Source organism: Lepidochelys olivacea (assembly GCF_965140295.1).
Source record: "Lepidochelys olivacea isolate rLepOli2 genome assembly, chromosome: 1".
Taxonomy (NCBI): domain Eukaryota; kingdom Metazoa; phylum Chordata; order Testudines; family Cheloniidae; genus Lepidochelys; species Lepidochelys olivacea.
In genome coordinates, this window is record NC_140411.1 from 242,187,990 (window position 1) to 242,209,712 (window position 21,723).

Below are 21,723 nucleotides of genomic sequence, written 5' to 3' on the forward strand. Positions count from 1 at the left end.
TTACACCAGAGATTAAGCAGTTCCAGAGTATCTCCCTGCACATCAAACTCCTCCAGTTCGGATAATTTCAGCTAAGGCACAACTCCTTTAGTTCTCAATACAGCAAAGCCCCTAATGCATGTGTAACTTAAAGCATGTGAATAGTCTCATTGACTGGCTTAAAATTACACAGGTGCTTAAATGTATTGCTGGACCCGGGCCCAACTGCTTAGCCATTTATCTGGTCAACATTTCTTTATAATTCTTATAGCTGTGTCAGCACTCCAGATTCATTTTTTATGGGACATTAAAACTCCAAAGTAATTAACTGAGATGATAGTGATGTCTTACCTGCACTCCTGTGAGGATTTAAACCCAAGTATGACATCAGCACAAAACTAAACCAGCCATTCAGAAAACAGGTTTGCATAGTGAGGGTTTGTCTTGACCAGGAGCAGGGCTCAAGTTTAAATTAGCCTGAGCTATTGTGTGCCAGCTAAACCTGACCTAAACTCAACCTTTTCCCTCGTGTACATCCAGAGTAACCCCTTATAGCTTGACTTTCGCTGGTTCAGGAACAAACCCAAACCATGAGGGTCAAAGCCATCCTTGGAGTAACTCAACTAGCTCAGTGGAGTCACCCAGGAACGAATTTGGCCTGGAGTGTTCAAACATATTGCAATGGATTTTGAAAAAGGGCCCTCATCCCCCATTTTCTCTTCTTCTATCATCATACAGCAAAAAAAAACCAAAAACCAAAAAAACCTATTCCTGTGACATCACAATCATTTTCATGGCAATGTCATACATACAAATATTTGAATTCCTTTCAGCAACAAGCAGCAGAAACTGAGCTGTAAAGGCAAAAACCATTGTTGCTCTCGCTATCAGGACTAAGAAATTAATTGTGACAGTTTGTACTTCTATAGCATCTCCCACTTGAGGATCTCAAAGCAGTTTATAGATGTTAATGAACTAAGCCTCGCAAAACCCCTGTGAGGTAGGCCAGTACTGTTATTATCCCTGGTTTTCAACTGGAGGAATTAAGGCACAGAGAGGTGGCTTGCCCAAGACCACACACAGAATCCACTGAAGAGCTTAGACTAAAATCAGGAGTCTGGATTCCCAGTATTGTGCTCTAAAAGTCCTAAGATTCTTCTTCCCTGTCTTTATACACCTTCCACTATGGCTTTTGTGATACCTGCAGTCTCAAAGATACTGTTCTTAAAATGGTGGTAATGATGGTGGGCTGTTTACATAGTGCTTCCAACATTGTTCACCCAACACAGACACCTCCTTGGAGGTATAAGAACCCCCACTGACTTAATAGAAAAACAACCATGGACATCCAGTGGCAGGACTTAGCTTTAAAATATGAATCTAAGTTTATAGTTAGGAATAAATGGATTACTTTTCAGTTTATATAAAGGAATAAATATAGGGTTTTTTTAAGCCGTCTAGATTAGCTCATGAAGAGACAGTCATTTGACTTCTCTCAGCACAGGAAGATATTCTGCACAACACTGTAAAAATTAGAGAGGACAAAACAAATAGATTATACTGCTGCTTCTTAATTTATTTCATGAAATAATTCTGATGATTATTTATAATCTTCCAAGTAATGTTTGCTCTTGAAATTCTAACAGTGGTTCCCAAAACTATGGGATATTCATTCATCTGTGTTTTTATATGCTCTATGATATTATGGAGTAGTAGTCATGCTTTTCATATATGTACATATTTTTGATGCACTGAGAGTTTGTCTACACTTGATATTTATCATGGAAAATTCACATAAATATATGAAGATTAATTTGTCTAAGATATACCTTTGCCGTCATATTTTCCATGATTTGTGCCTCCTTTTATCTTCTTGATTATCACTATTTCTATGTCCCATATGTCTGCATGTCAGTCAGAAATATATATTTGACATAAAGCATTACACTGTCATCTTTTCTGCTCTTCTGCCCTTTCTGGGATGGTATCTTACTTTATTATCATTCCATGCATGTGGCTTATTCCACCAGTGTCTATAATGATAACGACACTAAATCATCACTGTGTTTAGAGCTGAGTGAAGAATGGGAAAACTGGCAGCTGTACTAGAAAGAACACTCACAAGAAGCAGGGTTTTGGCATATTTCAATCCAGGAAGTTTTGGAAAGTGTAGGGGACAATTTTCTGGTTCAAGTGCTGGAGGAACCAACTATGGGTAGAGCTCTTCTTGACCTGCTGCTCACAAACCAAGAAGAATTAGTAGGGGAAGCAAAAGCAGATGGGCACCTGGGAGGCAGTGACCATGAGATGGTTGAGTTTAGGATCCTGACACAAGGTAGAAAGGAGAGCAGCAGAATACAGACCCTGGACTTCAGAAAAGTGCACTTTGACTCCCTCAGGGAACTGATGGGCAGGATCCCCTGGGAGAATAACATGAAGGGGAAAGGAGTCCAGGAGAGCTGGCTGTATTTTAAAGAATCCATATTGAGGTTGCAGGAACAAACCATCCCGATGTGTAGAAAGAATAGTAAACATGGCAGGCGACCAGCTTGGCTTAACAGTGAAATACTTGTTGATCTTAAACACAAAAAAGAAGCTTACAAGAAGTGGAAGATTGGACAAATGACCAGGGAGGAGTATAAAAATATTGTTCAGGCATGCAGGAGTGAAATCAGGAAGGCCAAATCACACTTGGAGTTGCAGCTAGCAAGAGATGTTAAGAATAACAAGAAGGGTTTCCTCAGGTATGTTAGCAACAAGAAGAAAGCCAAGGAAAGTGTGAGCCCCTTACTGAATGAGGGAGGCAACCTAGTGACAGAGGGTGTGGAAAAAGCTAATGTACTCAATGCTTTTTTTGCATCTGTCTTCATGAACAAGGTCAGCTCCCAGACTGCTGCACTGGGCAGCACAGCATGGGGAGGAGGTGACCAGCCCTCTGTGGAGAAAGAAGTGGTTCGGGACTATTTAGAAAAGCTGGACGAGCACAAGACCATGGGACCAGATGTGCTGCATCTGAGGGTGATAAAGGAGTTGGCGGATGTGATTGCAGAGCCATTGGCCATTATCTTTGAAAACTCGTGGCGATCGGGGGAGGTCCCGGAAGACTGGAAAAAGGCTAATGTAGTGCCCATCTTTAAAAAAGGGAAGAAGGAGGATCTGGGGAACTACAGGCCAGTCAGCCTCACCTCAGTCCCTTGAAAAATCATGGAGCAGGTCTTCAAGGAATCAATTCTGAAGCACTTAGAGGAGAGGAAAGTGATCAGGAACAGTCAGAATGGATTCACCCAGGGCAAGTCATGCCTGATTATACTAACTGCCTTCTATGACGAGATAACTGGCTCTGTGGATGAGGGGAAAGCAGTGGATGTGTTATTCCTTGACTTTAGCAAAGCTTTTGATATGGTCTCCCACAGTATTCTTGCCAGCAAGTTAAAGAAGTATGGGCTGGATGAATGGACTATAAGGTGGATAGAAAGCTGGCTAGATCGTCGGGCTCAACAGGTAGTGATCAATGGCTCCATGTCTAGTTGGCAGCCAGTATTAAGCGGAGTGCCCCACGGGTTGGTCCTGGCACTGGTTTTGTTCAATATCTTCATTAATGATCTGGAGGATGGTGTGGATTGCACCCTCAGCAAGTTTGCAGATGACACTAAACTGGGAGGAGTGGTAGATATGCTGGAGGGTAGGGATAGGATACAGAGGGACCTAGACAAATTAGAGGATTGGGCCAAAAGAAACCTGATGAGGTTAAACAAAGACAAGTGCAGAGTCCTGCACTTAGGACGGAAGAATCCCATGTACTGCTACGGGCTGGGGACCGACTGGCTAAGCTGCAGTTCGACAGAAAAGGACCTGGGGATTACAGTGGACGAGAAGCTGGATATGAGTCAACAGTGTGCCCTTGTTGCCAAGAAGGCTAACAACACATTGGGCTGCATTAATAGGAGCACTGCCAGCAGATCAAGGGAAGTGATCATTCCCCTCTGTTCAACACTGGTGAGGCCACATCTAGAGTATGGAGTCCAGTTTTGGACCCCCACTACAGAAAGGCTGTGGACAAATTGGAAAGAGTCCAGCGGAGGGCAACAAAAATGTTTAGGGGGCTGGAGCACATGACTTATGAGGAGAGCTACAGGGATTATTTAGTCTGCAGAAGAGAAGAATGAGGTGGGATTTGATAGCTGCTTTCAACTACCTGAAAGGGGTTCCAAAGAGGATGGATCTAGACTGTTCTCAGTGGTAGCAGATGACAGAACAAGGAGTAATGGTGCCAAGTTGCGGTGTGGGAGGTTTAGGTTGGATATTAGGAAAAAACTTTTTCACTAGGAGGGTGGTGAAGGACTGGAATGGGTTACCCAGGGAGGTGGTGTAATATCCATTCTTAGAGGTTTTCAAGGTCAGGCTTGACAAAGCCCTGGCTGGGATGATTTAGTTGGGGATTGGTCCTGCTTTGAGCAGGGGGTTGGACTAGACGACCTCCTGAGGTCCCGTCCAACCCTGATATTCTATGATTCAGTGTTTCTTTTTAATTTCCAGATGTAAGGGTCTCAGTTCCCTTAAACACTCTCTGGATTTCTAGGCAAAAGGTTCCACATCTATGCCCCTTTTCACAGAGAATTCTCCTAGCAGGATTGTAAACTGTTCTCTCTCTCTGCAGGAGCGGAGAAGAGTCCTGAACAAACAACTATTCCTCTTCATCATGTGTTACTTCTTTTTCTGTAAAACCTACTGGTAGGATGGCCTTCCTGCATCCTATTAACTTAGGCCTGGGACAGACACCTTCCTTAGAAACTTGGCCCAGAGCTCGATGAGCCATATCTAATTAAATTTTATCAACCTTTGCCTTTAGTCCCAGGGATCCAGAAAGAAGACAAACTGCAGATCTGGGCTCTTCATTCCTCCCAGGAGGCTGAATCTAATAGTTTATTTTTGCTAATTCCTATTCCCTGTATCTTCAGCTGACTCTTCTAAATAGGCCACCTTCCTTTCGAATAGTCACAGCCTTGCCTTGGCCAATGTCTAAACTGTCTCTTTGGGTGTAAACCTCTTTTCAGCCCTTGACATCTGACCTTGAAAGCCATCCACCCTTAGCAGTAAGCTGAACTATAGAAACTTCATAGGTGTTTTTCATTTTTTGGATTCTATAATGGCTGTTAAATTCAGGGTAAAACCTTATACTAATCTGGCATCCAAGTCAGTTGTTTTTGTCTGCAGCACAGCTCTGCCATCTTGAACGCCTTCCAGATCTGGTCTTGCTTTTCCTGTGCTCTTGTGTTTTTATCTCAGTTTTCACAGAGCTCTCCTGGAAGTTTAAAATGATTGTAGGGCCATTTTCATATCCGAGTCTGCAGGAAAACCCATGGCTTCACCCCCACAACTGAAGCTTTTACAAAGTGCTAACTGGAAGCCCATATGGGTGAGCCCCAGACCCCTTTCTCCATCAAGCGACCACTTACAGGAATTTGTATGGAGATACTAAATCGGGATGAGTCGGAAGCTGACATTTCCTGTGACTTCACCTCAAGCTGGCTAAATCAGGTTTGTGTTTTGCAGTACCTGATTACAGGAGGGAACAGAATCACTGACTAGGAGGCACTGTGCCTTTGTGGAAAGGGAGGGAGAGAAAGAAGGGAATGAAAAAAAAAGAGCTTGAAGAAGGTCTCAGTTGCTGCTGCCAGTGTGGGGCTCCCCTCCTCTGAGGGAGGAACTGGAATGGGAGGAGGAAGTGGGCAGAGTCCTCTCTATGTTGCTGCTAGGGCTGACACCATGCTTCTTCCCATAGGGACTTGTGGGGGAGGAAGCTGCCAGGGTCCGCTCCCTCGTCTGCCCATTGTTGTGGCTGCTGGGATTGGCAATGGGCTTCTCGATCAAGTTTTTTCCCATTTAACACAGCCTTGAGTCACCATAAAGCAGCAAAAAAAAGGGAACATGCCAATTTCTTTTTAATTTGACAGGGACCCTTAAAAGACCAAGCTTGGTGGATAACATCTTCCCATATTTTAATATATTAACCAGCTTAGTTTAAAGTGCTTCCAACCAGACTTGCTAATCACCCAGGAGGATGGTTTCCCGTTTCTTCAAGTGATGCACCCATAGGTGCTGACTTTTTGGTTCCTGGGGGGTGCTTGACCCCCGCTCTGACCTGGGTCCCGCCCCTTTTCCACCCTTCCCCCAACCCCACCCTGCCTCTTCCCGCCCCCATTCCACCTCCTCCCCCCAGTGCCTCCTGCACACCGTGGAACAGCTGACCGCATCGGGTGGGAGGTGCTAGGAGGCAGGGGGAGGTGCGGATTGGCAGAGCCGTCTGTGAGTGGGAGGTGCTGGGGGTGGTGAGGGGGAGGCATTGACTGGGAGGGTGGGCTGCTGGTGGGTGCTCAGCACCCACCATTTTTTCCCTATAGGTGCTCCCAGCCTCGGAGCACCCACGAAGTCAGGGCCTATGGACACGCCTCCACTCTTTACAGCTCCCCAATCTGTACAGAAAGGGGACCAATTCTCAATGATCCCCTCACTCTGACTTCTCCCATTTTTTCCCTATGAAAGAGCTGATGTCTCAATCCCAAGGACTTCCTTATCTGGCATAAGGCACATAGGCATCCTAAATCCCCTACCAACTGGCCAATCTCAAATGGCTCCACTTTGGTTATGGAGTTTCTGCTCAGCTGTTTCTTGCTCCCTTCCCTTCTCCCATCCCCCCAGAAAGGTGCCTTTAGTTCTCAGCTGCCCTGCAGAAACCACTGTACTGCCAAAGGTACACACCGCAGATGACTGAGCAGAAGCTGGGATGCCCTGTGGAGGAAGAAGAAGTAGGTAGGATAGTGGAAGGAATGAAGCTGCAAGGAGATCAGTGATTTGGATACATGTGTGTGTGGAGCAGATATCAAGTAGCATATTTGTCCATGATGCTAGTGCTCCTAGGCCTGTCCCTGCCTCATCCCCAAAGTTGGCCTCCATGGAAAACAGAAGTACCTTGTGATTTTAAATATTCTCAGGAGTCGGACGCATCTCAACACCGAGATGCCCAGCGGTGACATGATCTTGGTCTCCACCAGGATGGTCTCCAGGATTCCTCCACAAACAATAAAGCAGTCAAAGCGGTTGAAGAGAGATACAAAGTAGGCCTGGAGACCTAAGCTGTACATCTTCAGCAGCATCTCTGCCGTGAAAAGAGCTAGCAGCACCTTATTGGCAGTGTCTCATGAAAAAACGGATAAAGAATAATTATTATAATTTCACTCAAAACCACCACCACCACCACCACCAAAAATCCCACCCACTACTACCAGCAAACAGCGAGGTCAGAGTGAAAAGAGAGAGGACTCGGCTCAGCATGCAGCCAAGGAAGTGGGCCTATGTGCTGACAATCCATACATGAAAATGTTTTGCATAGAAGCCCTGGTTTCAATCACAATACTTCCCACATGCATGTATTATACAGCTGTATAACCTCCTTGACAGGAACTGTGCTTTCCAATGCACAACCTCCTGTCACACTTGTCATCTTCCGATGTACAGGTTACAACTATTGGCTGCCGTGTTATCTGCTCTTGTTTAATTCAGCCTTTCAGCTGCTCTCATTTCCACTGAGGATTCAGCTGTTTATTTCTTAGACTAAGGGGAACTTCATAAATCATTCCTCCCTCCTCACCTCCTTTGTAACCAGAATGTATCATAAATGCCATTCGAGTGACAAACTGGGGAACTCACAACCCTGAGAATCTACTCTTAAACTGGCAGCCCAAGTGCTGCACACACAGACAGAAGTAAGCTCCAGCTATGTGACCTCACCTGGATCTAAAGGAACATTCTAGCTGATAGACAGCTGGGTACTAACAGTGTTCTCTGAGGCCTCTCATAATGCAATCATGTATTTGAGATACTGTCTAACATCCTCTGCAAACAGAGGATTGTATTTGTATTTGCTTGTAGTTCAAGGCTGGGACTTCAAATACTGGGTCATCAGACCTCTAACTCTTTCTTTCTCTTTCTCCTTCCCTGTACGTTTGTTTATCCCTTAATGGTTACAAGGACAGCAAGCAAAACCACCTGCCTCATCTTACCTTGGACCTCTGTGAGCCAGTCTGGCTGGTTGTAATGTTCAGAGGCAATGGTAAGGGTGTTGAGAAACACAAGGAAGATCACCAGCCAGTAGAAAATATTGGACTTGACAGCGGCTCGGCACTTCCTCCTGCAGAACCTGTTCCACCGGCGCCAGTAGCGGCTTGAAACGGGAGAAAGAAAAAAGGGATGAAAAAATGGGGACGTGTAAGCCATTGCAAATCCCTCAGTTAAGACCTCCAGCTTTCATTCAGGTGAATTATGGAGTCTGAAGTGATGACAGTGAAAGGCTTTTAAATCCATGCTGGGAGAGAGTCTCCATGACTGCTCAGGGTGACCACAACCATCTGAACAAAACACGGTTCTAAACAAAGTACTAAGATTCTCGGGTGGACGAGCCCTTTCAGCCAGTTTGACTCGGTGAGAGGAGACATGTGCTGACCAGAAAGAAAAGGCCTCTAGAGATTTCTTGTTTTCCACAGAAATAGTAAGCTTTTCTTTATTGAATAACTGTGGGCCTGGTCATGGGTCAGATCCAGTGCCCACTGAAGTCAACTGAAAGTCTTTCGTTGCCTACAATGGGCCTGGAATCGAGGCCCCCAGAGAGGTGCCGTGTGCCTGTGAATCTCAGCAAAGAATGGGAATTTCAAGTGCTCAGCACCTATCAGTATGAGGCCCAACAAGACAGCCAACTCTGTACTGAAAACAATGTCACAAAAGTCTATTTTCTTTGAGATCCCTGGGGGACCTCAAGATCTTCCCCTGTGCCTGTTGATAAGGATGCCATTTGCTAATAAACAGTACCCCTTTAAATTATGCCTTCCATGAACACAGCCCCTCATGAGTGTCACACTGATTTCTGAGGGTAATTACTAACCACAGAAGGTATTTAAAGCTAATTATACACCTCCTACTCTTCAGAATTTAACTTGCTTAGCAACCAGTTTCCAGGCAACTCTTGGCACTGTATAATACATCTAATAGTTTTTATTATAGATGTATTACATGACAAAGTGGAATGGGAACTTTCCTTGGCTAGACCTGTCTCTCTCATTCCCTGTCCAGTGGTAAGCAGTGATCTCGGACTAGGACGGAGTTCAGCACCAAGACACACTAAAACCAGATGCAAATACTCCACCACTGCTTAAGAATCTTACAGCAAAATTTTATCAGGAACTCAACTGTAAATCTTTGTTAGCTAGGTAAAATACTAAGAATTTTTCTACGAAACACAAGTAATTTGTGTGCGCTCAAGTGGAAGCGAGTCTAGAAGTGTTATTTTTGAAAAGTGAGAAAATTATTGTAGTGTTTGGCTAATAGAGATACTCTGACATCATCAGGAATAAGTGCATGAAGATCAAATAGCATTAATGCTGTGGTCTTGTTTTCCAGCCTTCATCTAGTCCAAAATGTGTAAGCGTGTGCATGTATGTGTGTGCATGTGCATGCATTTGTGCTATACGTGCACCTATATGTATGTAGGAATATTTATGCTTTCCTGTGTTTGTACATGTGTCAGCATGCATGTACTGTACGTGTGCATTCACACATGCATGTATGTATGTGCACGGGTTAATATGACAATTCTACATTATTATTCACATCTCCTGTATGAGGAAGAAAACAGCAGTTTTCCTGTCCCAATTATGGAGGAAGCCAAAGCATTTCTTATAGCATTCTAGTGTTAGAAGTCTTGCTGGACTTATAATTCAAAGCCATGAAGACAATATAGGTCACATACTGGAGAGGGAAATGGACTGGAAACCTTTTTCACAATGAGCAAGTATATATTTATAAGCATGATGGAGTAAATTCTGCCAGTGGAAGTATACGTCTGGTCAGCCCAGGCCCTCCACACATTTCTAAAAGCTGATAAATTACTAAGAATCAAACACCCAGTAGGGAAACTCTGTGGATCTTGCTACAAAAGGGTAAAATATTCCAGCTCTGTCCAGTGGTGGGATGAAGCCTAATTTAACATGGAAGCCCTATCTCTTGAGACATTTACAACTAAAGAGAAGAGAACACTACCCAATGCTGTAGAAAACAAACACTTGGGTTGGCCTTTTAGTGGAATGAATATCAGCTGATGATCTAACTGGTCTATCTCTAGCTTCTATAATTTTATGACCCAATGTTACCAATGGGGAAGCTTTCAGGCCAACATGCCAGAAAATGTGAACTTCTGAGATAAGTGTCACCTCTAACTCATGGGCCTTATCTCAGTCTAATATTAAGTAAAAAGGTCACTGATTTTGGTGGATGATTGATTAAATTCTATCCACGTTGGGAATGGCTTAGAGTTATCCATGTGCCATGGTGACAGTGAAAGATAATTTTAAAAGGTGGGATAAAAAACCAGTCGAATGACAGAAAAATATACAACTATATTTTACTTACCTAAACTTAGATTTGGAGATCCGATGCCTGAAAGATAAGAGTTACTGTTAGTGCTTCTAAATGAACTGTACACTCTAGACCTCCATGAGAACAGCAATAGAAAGAAGTAAGAATAAGCACAATGGATTCCCAATGCATACTGTTTTCCTCTTTGAAAACTGTAACTCAATCCATGCCACTGGGGGTTGCCCTGGCAGAAGAAGAGTACAGTCTTGTTGGTAAGATGAAGGAGAGTGGTGCCATGTGAACCTGAAGATTCTGTCACCCACATCATCAATGAAACAGCCCTTCTGTTATCTAAGAGGTCATTCTGAAGCCAAAGGTTACCATAACCCTGTTACCAAATGTCTTATACAAATGTGACCATCTTCTTCTTTTTCCTTTTGTCATTGAAGAGTTACAATCCTCTGGATTTTACTTTTATATGAAATAAATGTATGCTAATATATAAATATTAACACTTTGACTTTATATAGCACCTTTTACCTGAGGCTCTCGAAGAACTTTACAAAGTGGTAAATAAATCATCTTCATTTTGCTGAAACCAAGGTATAAAGGGTTATGACCAACAACTTCAAATTTGGGTGCCTACAGTCACATGTAGTCATGTAAATTAAAGTGGCCCAATTTACAAAGGCACTGAGTGCCCACAGTTTCCATTGGCTTCAGTGGGATTTGCGGGTGCTTAGCACCCTGGAAAATCAGACCACTTTCAACCTAAATATGTATTTCAGTGTCTAATTTGAGGCACCCAAGTTTAATGACCTAGGTGACTTACTTAACATCATACAGCAAGTCACAGGCAAAGCCAAGAATAGATTCCCAATCCGTCACTGACAGACCAGACACCAATGGGTCAGTTTCTTTATGTGGAAGGGATTTTAGAGATAGAAACATATATTTCACCAGCAGATGGTCCAAATAAAGAAAAATCCTCTGCACTGAATACATCTCTCCTGCAGTGTCATATGCAAGCAACACTAGGCCACATACCAGCCTGCAGTGAATATAGACAACACCACAAAAAATATTTTTATAAAGAAGAAGAAATAACGTGTCTTCTAAATGTAATACATTGCTGTAAAAAACAATGGGAACTTAAAAGTGAATGAAGTAATGAGGTACCCACAGAGGGTATCCTTAATATTATGATGTTCCAAACACTATAATTTGGAAGAAGTTTTGTTTTGAAAAGTCATCTCTATAGATTGTACAATATGTAGATTTAATGAATGTTCAGACTTAAAGAATGGTTTAAAAGTATGACCTAAAACAAATCATAATTTGTGAACATGCAGTAGGAGAGAGATAGAACTCAGTCAGAGCAAGGGACAAGTCACAGAGGATGGAAGGAAGAAGAAGTCAAAGGGTGTAAGAGAGAGAGAGAGAGAAGGAGAGAGAGAGAGACAGTGAAAGAGGCACAGAGAATGAGAGGAGAGGTCACTCCTGGAGAATGGTAGGGAGGAACAAGGGAGAGAGGTGGAGAGAGGAAGGCGTCATGGGGGAGATGACCGATGGAAGGTGAAGGACAGAAGTTTAAAGCCTCTGGGGACCCCACGGGCTGAATCCAAGTGTCCCTCCTGCTTTACAAAAAAGGGAGCTGTGTGGCATTTAAGGAACCTTTTATTTAGGTAAGCAAAAAGTTATGGCAAGTGTTATATTCATCATGCATGTGATAATTACATCTCTGGTGCACAAGGAGCTGCAGCAAAGTGCCATCACTTCTCCGCCAGGCTAGCTAATAATCTTCCCACTGCTTCGGATGCCCTTCTGCTAAGGCAGAAGGTTTACCCCATAGCGGTACTATATATATATATATATATATATATATACACACATAGGTCAGGGAAGGAAGAAAATATTTTTATCTAGAGCCAGAATACAAGGGTGAAACATGAATTCTGAAAACATAAGTTGAATAATACGACTGATTCTACAAACATGGAAACATTATGTACAGTAGGCCAGCTAGTCTGTAACACTCCTCTCAGCTGACCCTTACTACCACAGGCCTCCTGCCTTTCAGAAGCAGAGTCATTCTTCTCACACAAAAACATGCTGTTATATCTATGGATTCTGGCCCCTTGTTACAAACCCTTTGTGCCACTCCAAAATTACACCTGCCCCCTGAGGTTCAGGGTGTACAAGATTTAGTGCTGGACAAAGTGATGAGTTTAAGACCAATACTTCACAACCCTATTATGTTAGGAGCTTTACGTCACTGGAAAAGAAAGCTTCCCAGTTTTCCAATGAGACACAGCTTTTACTTCTAGCTCTGGAAGGTCTTCAGATATTGGACCTTACAATCCTGGCATTTAAAATACAAGAAAGCTATTTTAGATCATTATTAGATGTTTTTAGAGCTCTCTCTGAGTAGAGCAGAGTTAGACTCATGATAGTTTAACTCATCTAAGTTTAAAGAAGGAAGGACACCAAAATAGTTCCCTGTTTGTTTTTTAATTCCCTAAAACTTTTCTAAAATTGTATCTCCATAAATCTGTAACATATAACAGATATGGGGTATAAAGGGTGGGGTATAAAGGGTTAATGAGTTCAAGGTAATCTGCATAAATCACAGGTGGTGCTATACCCCAGATTCTTACTGACAAAACCTTTACACAACACCATCACACATCAGACCATCAAGTATTCCATAGGAGACAAACAGAAAGACATTTATGAAGAAGCGTGTGATACTCTGGTATGAAAGCTATACAGAAATAAAATCTATTGCACTAAGACTGTGGAGGATTTAGGCACCAATATAACTGTACATCTACCAGAATAGCAATTCTGGGAACACCTTACAGGTCTCCAAGCATGTAATATCAATCATGATACTTCACAGATATTCTCACTGTACAGATTTTACCACAATACTGTATAACCATGCAATTATTTGTCACCTTGGTCACAGCTACTACTATACTGTATAACCTCCCAAGTAATTATCTTCCTGATAACTTATAAACCCCCATGGACACAACTAAAAGCTCTCAGAACATCAGTAGCATAGAAATTCACTTACTGTAACTCTAGGAAATACACAACTTCATCATATCCAAGGAGCTGCATTGTTCAGACCTCACAGATTTTAACACTAATCCTAGTGTTGTGACATTGACTGCATGTTGACATGATACAGGTTAGTGGTGCAATTAGTGGTCAAACAGCCAAACAAAACTATCAGGGTAACATTCTTTCCTGGTTAATTTAAAGGTCCTAGAAAAATTCCTTGCTTGTTTCCACTCAGGACTTTGGAATGCCTGAAATAGTGACAACTACCAAAGATCCTATTTTAGACCTTTCATGGGAAAAATGCATGCGGTGACAGGACACTTTAGGAGGGTTAGTCAGTTTCAGGTATGTATCCAGCAATAAAGCTGGTAATATGTCACCTTAATAAATTGTTAGAGCTGAATTCTGCTCTCATATTTGCCTGTGTAATTCCTATGGCAGTCACTGAACTAAACTCTTCTTTCAGGTACATTTTGTGTAACCCCATTAACATCAGTGGAGATGCACAGGTGTAAGTGATGATAGTAACTGGCCCTTTGTGTATTAATTAAAGGCTTCCAGTAAACTGGGACACAGTACTGATGACAAAAGGACAGTTAACCTTGCTTTAATATGGGTTCAGATACTCCCACGACTCCACTGAGACTTGATGGGAAGATCTTTACTTGACAACTATACTCAGTCTCCTGACAGAATCAGTGAGCTGTAGCAGTGCCTGGAGACTGACGCCATTTCTCCTTCCTTTTCCCCTCACTACAGTATTGCTCTGACTCCATGAGAACTAAAGAGCAACCCCGACCTGACTGGATGGGCACTGAATCGTACTGGAGTGGCAGCTGCTGGCCAGCAGTGGTAAGAGACAGCAGAGCATCTCCATAAAATCATAGAATCATAGAAGATTAGGGTTGGAAGAGACCTCAGAAGGCCATCTAGTTCAACCCCTGCTCAAAGCAGGACCAATCCCCAAGTAAATCATCCCAGCCAGGGCTTTGTCAAGCCAGGCCTTAAAAACCTCTAAGAATGGAGATTCCACTGCCTCCCTAGGTAACTCATTCCCGTGCTTCACCATCCTCCTAGTAAAATAGTGTTTCCTAATATCCAGCCTAGACCTCCCCCACTGCAATTTGAGACCATTGCTCCTTGTTCTGTCATCTGCCACCACTGAGAACAGCCAACCTCCATCCTCTTTGGAACCCCCCTTCAGGTAGTTGAAGGCTGCTATCAAATCCCCCCTCACTCTTCTCTTCTGCAGACTAAGTAAGCCCAGTTCCCTCAGCCTCTCCTCATAAGTCCAGCCCCCTAACCATTTTTTGTTGCCTTCTACTGGCATATTTTGTCCAATTTGTCCACAGCCTTTCTGTAGTGGGGGGCCCAAAACTGGACTCCATACTCTAGATGTGGCCTCCCCAGTGTCGAATAGAGGGGAATAATCACTTCCCTTGATCTGCTGGCAATGCTCCTATTAATGCAGCCCAATATGTTGTTAGCCTTCTTGGCAACAAGGGCACACTGTTGACTCATATCCAGCTTCTCATCAACTGTAATCCCCAGGTCCTTTTCTGTTGAACTGCAGCTTAGCCAGTCGGTCCCCAGCCCGTAGCAGTACATGGGATTCTTCCGTCCTAAGTGCAGGACTCTGCATTTGTCCTTGTTGAACCCCATCAGATTTCTTTTGGCCCAAGCCTCCAATTTGTCTAGGTCACTCAGGACCCTATCCATACCCTTCAGTGTATCTACCTCTCCCCACAGTTTAGTGTCATTTGCAAACTTGCTGGGGCTGCAATCAATCCCCAAATCCGTCCTGCTGAAATCTTAAGGTGATTTGCTAGTCAAGGAGTTACACCACAGGCTGGGAAACTAGGCTAGGGTTTTAGAGTCTAATGGAAACTCCAGCCCTGACTGTGAAGCAAGGGGTGAAGGGGGGTGGGGGAGGTGGAGTCAGGCTAGTCACAGAGTTGGAAATGTGAAGGATCCTCCTCTATAAAGCCAACCTACTGTCCTCTATACACACATCTCATGAGGTACTGGGCTGGCCGTCAGTACCAATGGCCCAGGCTGTGATACTTGGGAGGGTTGTAGACAAGAAAGAGAAACAAGGGCCAAGCCTGTGCATTTTCCAACTGAAATCAGCAGTGAATTTCTGGGCTTTTGGCAGACATCTGTTACCATGGCTCCTGATGTGGCGGGGACCAGAGATCTCGCAGCAGCAAAGAGATCAGCAGCAGTCTGTAGTGTCTTCAGACACTATTTGCTTATCAAGCCCAGAACAGCAGCAGCCGTGGCAGACAACAAACCTGCATGTGATCAGCTCTTCCCCCTTCTCCACAGATGCCTATACCGACTGTTCTAAGAGCTGCAAAGGAATTATTCTGCCAGCCAGAAGAGCACAAGGAAAAGCACCAAGGGAAATACACTGATGGATCAGCTGATGCCAAGCGCTTTCATTACTTACAAAATTTTCAGGACATAGGATATTCAATTGAAAAGCCTGGGTAACTCATTTATTTTGTTTTATTCTGGCTTTTTTGTTTTAACCCCCCTGTGCAAAATGGTTGGACTATACCAGGACTGAAAGGAAATCCTGGCCAGGATGAAAATGCCAAACGGCTGATTGTTCCAATGAAAGCTGATCATTTGAAGCTGTTTCTTCCTTTGAGTTCAAATGCTTCAACCCTCTACTGTGGCCTCCTGGAACATGAGTCTCAACAAGGGTCTTTCTATAGATCAGCTACTCAAAAAAAAGGCAAGAGCTTCATGTCACCCTGCGTATTTCTGGTTGTATTGGAGGACCAGATTTCTTGGGTGCACCTAGTCCAAAATTCAGTTCCAACAAGGCTAATATTAAGCATGGGTCCTGCCTGACCTCAGGAATCTAAGCTACAACAACATGGGCTCCAAATTAAAGATATATCTGTAGGGAATTCATATGGTCTATGGATAAAAATGCAGCATCTCAGATAAATTACTCACTGCTGGGAAGCCTTGTGAGTAAGGCTGCTCCTTAATCCAAAATCCATTGCTCCTAGGTGTAGGTTTAACACCAGTTTATTTGTTGCAGAGGATCATGGGAAACACATTTCAACGCACCTTGTTAAAATAGGTCAGTCACAGCTGTGGTGGGACAGAGATAAGATTAGGGTTTCAAATTTTGTCTTTGGGATAAAACTGTTGTGTTACCATTCCAATGCAGATGTTATCACAATGTAAGGCAACATCATCGTATGAGTGATGTCATGTTGGCACTGCAGAAGTTTTGGGATGCTTGTAGATGGTTCTTGATAGTCCTATCAAATTCAGAACGGTCCCTAAAAACTGATATGTATTACAGCTACCCTAGGCATTGTGAGCCAAACCCATCCCTGATATAACTCCATTCATGTCCAAGGAATTACCCCAGGGATGAATTTGGCACTGATTTTTTGTTTTTGTTTTGATAAATTGGATGTAAAGCACATTAACGAAATCAAGAAATCCAAATTTAACTCTTCCTAGAGCTCCTTCTGTTGGTTCTAAGGTTAGAATCACTCCAGACAGCTCTGCTAAAGAAGGCACTTAGGCTTAGGTACTATAGAAGATACAGGTTTCTTTGGAGCATGATGCACCAGGAAACTACTTCTGCTGGAGGGGTGCTCTCCTGATCTCACTGAGAACATATCTCCATGAAGTCAGGTAGTGCTGTCAGAAGAGATTTCCATTTCCAAAAGAGATGCTTGGAATTAGCTTCTTGTGCTGATATTTCTGCCATTCACAGACCTTTTTTTTTAAGGTTCTACTACTTCATATAAGAACAGAAAGAACATCCAGTAATTCTAAGTCATCTTTAATAACATTGCTTTTCCTTTCCTTCTCCCAAAGGCATGTCTTCCTCTTGTCATAAGTACATTCTGATGGCAAGAAGAAAAGGAGTACTAGTGGCACCTTAGAGACTAACCAATTTATTTGAGCATAAGCTTTCGTGAGCTACAGCTCACTTCATTGGATGCATTCAGTGGAATATACAGTGAGGAGATTTATATACACATAGAACATGAAAAAATGGGTGTTTATCATGCACACTGTATGGAGAGTGATCACTTAAGATGAGCTATTACCAGCACGGGGTGGGGCGGGGGGGGAGAAAACCTTTTGTAGTGATAATCAAGGTGAGCCATTTCCAGCAGTTAACAGGAATGTCTGAGGAACGGGGGGGTATAAACATGGGGAAATAGTTTTACTTTAAATAGTTTTACTTTGTTTAATGACACATCCACTCCCAGTCTCTATTCAAGCCTAAGTTAATTGTATCCAGTTTACAAATTAATTCCAATTCAGCAGTCTCTCCTTGGAGTCTGTTTTTGAAGTCTTTTTGTTGTAATATTGCGACCTTTAGGTCTGTAATCGAGTGACCAGAGAGATTGAAGTGTTCTCTGACTGGTTTATGAATGTTAAAATTCTTGACATCTGATTTGTGTCCATTTATTCTTTTACGCAGAGACTGTCCAATTTGACCAATGTACATGGCAGAGGGGCATTGCTGGCACATGATGGCATATGTCACATTGGTAGATGTGCAGGTGAACGAGCCTCTGATAGTGTGGCTGATGTGATTAGGCCCTATGATGGTGTCCCCTGAATAGATATGTGGACACAGTTGGCAACGGGCTTTGTTGCAAGGATAGGTTCCTGGGTTAGTGGTTCTGTTGTGTGGTATGTGGTTGCTGGTGAGTATTTGCTTCAGGTTGGGGGGCTGTCTGTAGGCAAGGACTGGCCTGTCTCCCAAGATTTGTGAGAGTGATGGGTCATACTTCAGGATAGGTTGTAGATCCTTGATGATGTGTTGGAGAGGTTTTAGTTGGGGGCTGAAGGTGACGGCTAGTGGCATTCTGTTATTTTCTTTGTTGGGCCTGTCCTGTAGTAGGTGATTTCTGGGAACTCTTCTGGCTCTGTCAATTTGTTTCTTCACTTCAGCAGGTGGGTATTGTAGTTGTAAGAATGCTTGATAGAGATCTTGTAGGTGTTTGTCTCTGTCTGAGGGGTTGGAGCAAATGCGGTTGTATCGTAGAGCTTGGCTGTAGACCATGGATCGTGTGGTGTGGTCTGGGTGAAAGCTGGAAGCATGTAGGTAGGAATAGTGGTCAGTAAGTTTCCGGTAGAGGGTGGTGTTTATGTGACCATCTTATTCGCACCACAGTGTCCAGGAAGTGGATCTCTTGTGTGGACTGGTCCCGGCTGAGGTTGATGGTGGGATGGAAATTGTTGAAATCATGGTGGAATTCCTCAAGGGCTTCTTTTCCATGGGTCCAGATGATGAAGATGTTATCAGTGTAGAGTAGGGGCATTAGGGGACAAGAGCTGAGGAAGTGTTGTTCTAAGTCAGCCATAAAAATGTTGGCATACTGTGGGGCCATGCGGGTACCCATAGCAGTGCCGCTGATTTGAAGGTATACATTGTCCCCAAATGTGAAATAGTTATGGGTGAGGACAAAGTCACAAAGTTCAGCCACCAGTTTGCCATGACATTATCGGGGATACTCTTCCTGACGGCTTGTAGGTCCATCTTTGTGTGGAATGTTGGTATAGAGGGCTTCTACATCCATAGTGGCCAAGATGGTGTTTTCAGGAAGATCACAGATGGATTGTAGTTTCCTCAGGAAGTCAGTGGTGTCTCGAAGATAGCTGGGAGTGCTGGTAGCGTAGGGCCTGAGGAGGGAGTCTACATAGCCAGACAATCCTGCTGTCAGGGTGCCAATGCCTGAGATGATGGGGCATCCAGGATTTCCAGGTTTATGGATCTTGGGTAGCAGATAGAATACCCCTGGTTGGGGCTCCAGGGGTGTGTCTGTGCGGATTTGTTCTTGTGCTTTTTCAGGGGGTTTCTTGAGCAAATGGTGTAGTTTCTTTTGGTAACCCTCAGTGGGATCAGAGGGTAATGGCTTGTAGAAAGTGGTGTTGGAGAACTGCTGAGCAGCCTCTTGTTCATATTCCGACCTATGCATGATGACGACAGCACCTCCTTTGTCAGCCTTTTTGATTATAATATCAAAGTTGTTTCTGAGGCTGTGGATGGCATTGTGTTCTGCATGGCTGAGGTTATGGGGCAAGTGATGCTGCTTTTCCACAATTTCAGCCCGTGCACGTTGGAGGAAGCACTCTATGTAGAAGTCCAGTCTGTTGTTCCGATCTTCAGGAGGAGTCCACCTAGAATCCTTCTTTCTGTAGTGTTGGTAGGAAGGTCTCTGTGGATTAGTATGTTGTTCAGAGGTATGTTGGAAATATTCCTTGAGTCGGAGACGTCAAAAATAGGATTCTAGGTCACCACAGAACTGTATCATGTTCGTGGGGTGGAGGGGCAGAAGGAGAGGCCCCAAGATAGGACAGATTCTTCTGCTGGGCTAAAAGTATAGTTGGATAAATTAACAATATTGCTGGGTGGGTTAAGGGAACCTTGTCAATCTATCCAACTATACTCTTAGCCCAGCAGAAGAATCTGTCATATCTCGGCCCTCCCACCCCCCGCTCTCCTGCTGGTAATAGCTCATCTTAAGTGATCAGTCTCTGTACAGTGTGTATGATAACACCCATTTTTTCACATTCTATGTGTATATAAATCTCCTCACTGTATTTTCCACTGAATGCATCCGATGAAGTGAGCTGTAGCTCACGAAAGCTTATGCTCAAATAAATTGGTTAGTCTCTAAGGTGCCACTAGTACTCCTTTTCTTTTTGTGTATACAGACTAACACGGCTGCTACTCTGAAATCTGATGGCAAGGTTGACTTGCCAAACTGACAGAGTTAAATACCCTTCAGCCCGATGTCACTAAAAAAATCAACTTTGACTTGAAATCTCCCTATTGCTCCAACAAGACTAAAGGGACTCATTGCCCCTGAGATTTTACCAGATTTGTAGAAATGATAATTTGCCTAAAGGACAAATTGAAGCTTTACAAAGTTCATCTAGTTATTTCATTTGTGCTTGCAAATTCCAGTGGAAAGATGAACTCACAAAGGTCTACTAAAAAGTACAGGTCAGATCTTCAGATGGAGTAAATGGGCATTGCTCAACTGAAGCCAAAGGAGCAAAAATAATAATAAATAATAATAATAATTTTAAAAAGCCTGTTACGAACTGAAGATATGGCCCTATAAACTTGTCTGAAAGATTCAGCATTCCTCATACAAGAATTCCCCCTGTATTTTAGAATTGAGCTAATCACTACTTCCCTATTATCAGGCCAAATCCTGAAGTCCTTACTCAGCCTCTCCTCAAGGAATACTCTCATTCAACTTAATAGGTCAAATTGTGAAATTCTTACATAATTTTTTACATGCTCCATGGGGTATTTTGGCTTACATGAGGATTGAACAAGGATTTAATAGGAACTTCAGGATTTGGTACACCCTAACAATCTGAATTTCAGACTTATTGCTGCCTGAGAGGGAGACATGACAACTACAATAAACTAGAGATGGGCCCAAGCACCAAAGTTCAGATCCAGATCTGAACTTCCCTAAAGTTGGAGAGTTTTCAGATCCAGATTATTGGTTCAGGCCCATTATTAAGACAAGAACCATTGGCAAAATGTGGATCTCAGTCCAGATTTGGGTTTGGATTTCAAACACACTGGTGTGGCCTCTTGTTATCCTGGTGGCAGGGAGCATCTTCCATTTCCCTGACGCTTGGAACAGTATCAATGGGGCCTAGAGGAACTTGCACCCAGTCTTCTTTTGGCCAAAGAAAAGTTTGCTGAGATTCTAGTCTTTTTTGGAGGAAGGAATGTGAAACCCCTCCCCATAAAACTGTATTGGCTTCAATTTCCCACTACGTTTGAGTTGTTCTCAGATATAGTGGAGAGTGGCAACTGCAGAAAGATGGCTGCATCTCCCTCCTTGATCCTCAGCTGTCCAACCCTGGTGGAACTTAAAACAGCAATGGGCCTATCTTAATTTCCACCACTGGTGTAAGTTCCACACCAGTTGAGGATCAGGTGTAAAAGAGCTTTGCTCCACCATGCACCTTCCTGTCCATGCCCAGCCCCTGGAATTCCCCTGACATGTCCTGTCCTTCCCCCTTACACTTTGGGTAGGCAGATAGCTGGAGCAGAAAGTAACAGAGTGGAATTTCCCACTGGTCATCTCTAGCTATTTTAGGCCTATTTTGCACCCCACAGAAACATATATTTGAAAACCTGATTACCTACAGAATTGAGTGTTAGCCTCAGTATCCTGGCCACTTTCTAATAAAGGTAATTCTACTCTAGCTGTCAAAATCCCCCCTGCAGTTTCAACA

The 21,723-nt window shown here is 43.3% G+C and overlaps 1 protein-coding gene across 3 annotated transcripts in view; it reads right to left on the reverse strand.

The window, feature by feature from the left end:
- CACNA1C (calcium voltage-gated channel subunit alpha1 C) overlaps positions 1-21,723 on the reverse strand; it is a 633,467-nt gene that overhangs the window by 135,875 nt on the left and 475,869 nt on the right. For all 3 annotated transcript variants that reach the window (XM_084640503.1, XM_084640501.1, XM_084640502.1), the window contains exons 11-13: positions 10,438-10,464; positions 8,040-8,200; positions 6,949-7,174 (exon numbers count right to left, since the gene is read on the reverse strand). In XM_084640503.1, the coding sequence (XP_084496629.1) occupies positions 6,949-7,174; positions 8,040-8,200; positions 10,438-10,464 (414 nt within the window). The remainder of the gene's footprint in view (positions 1-6,948; positions 7,175-8,039; positions 8,201-10,437; positions 10,465-21,723) is intronic.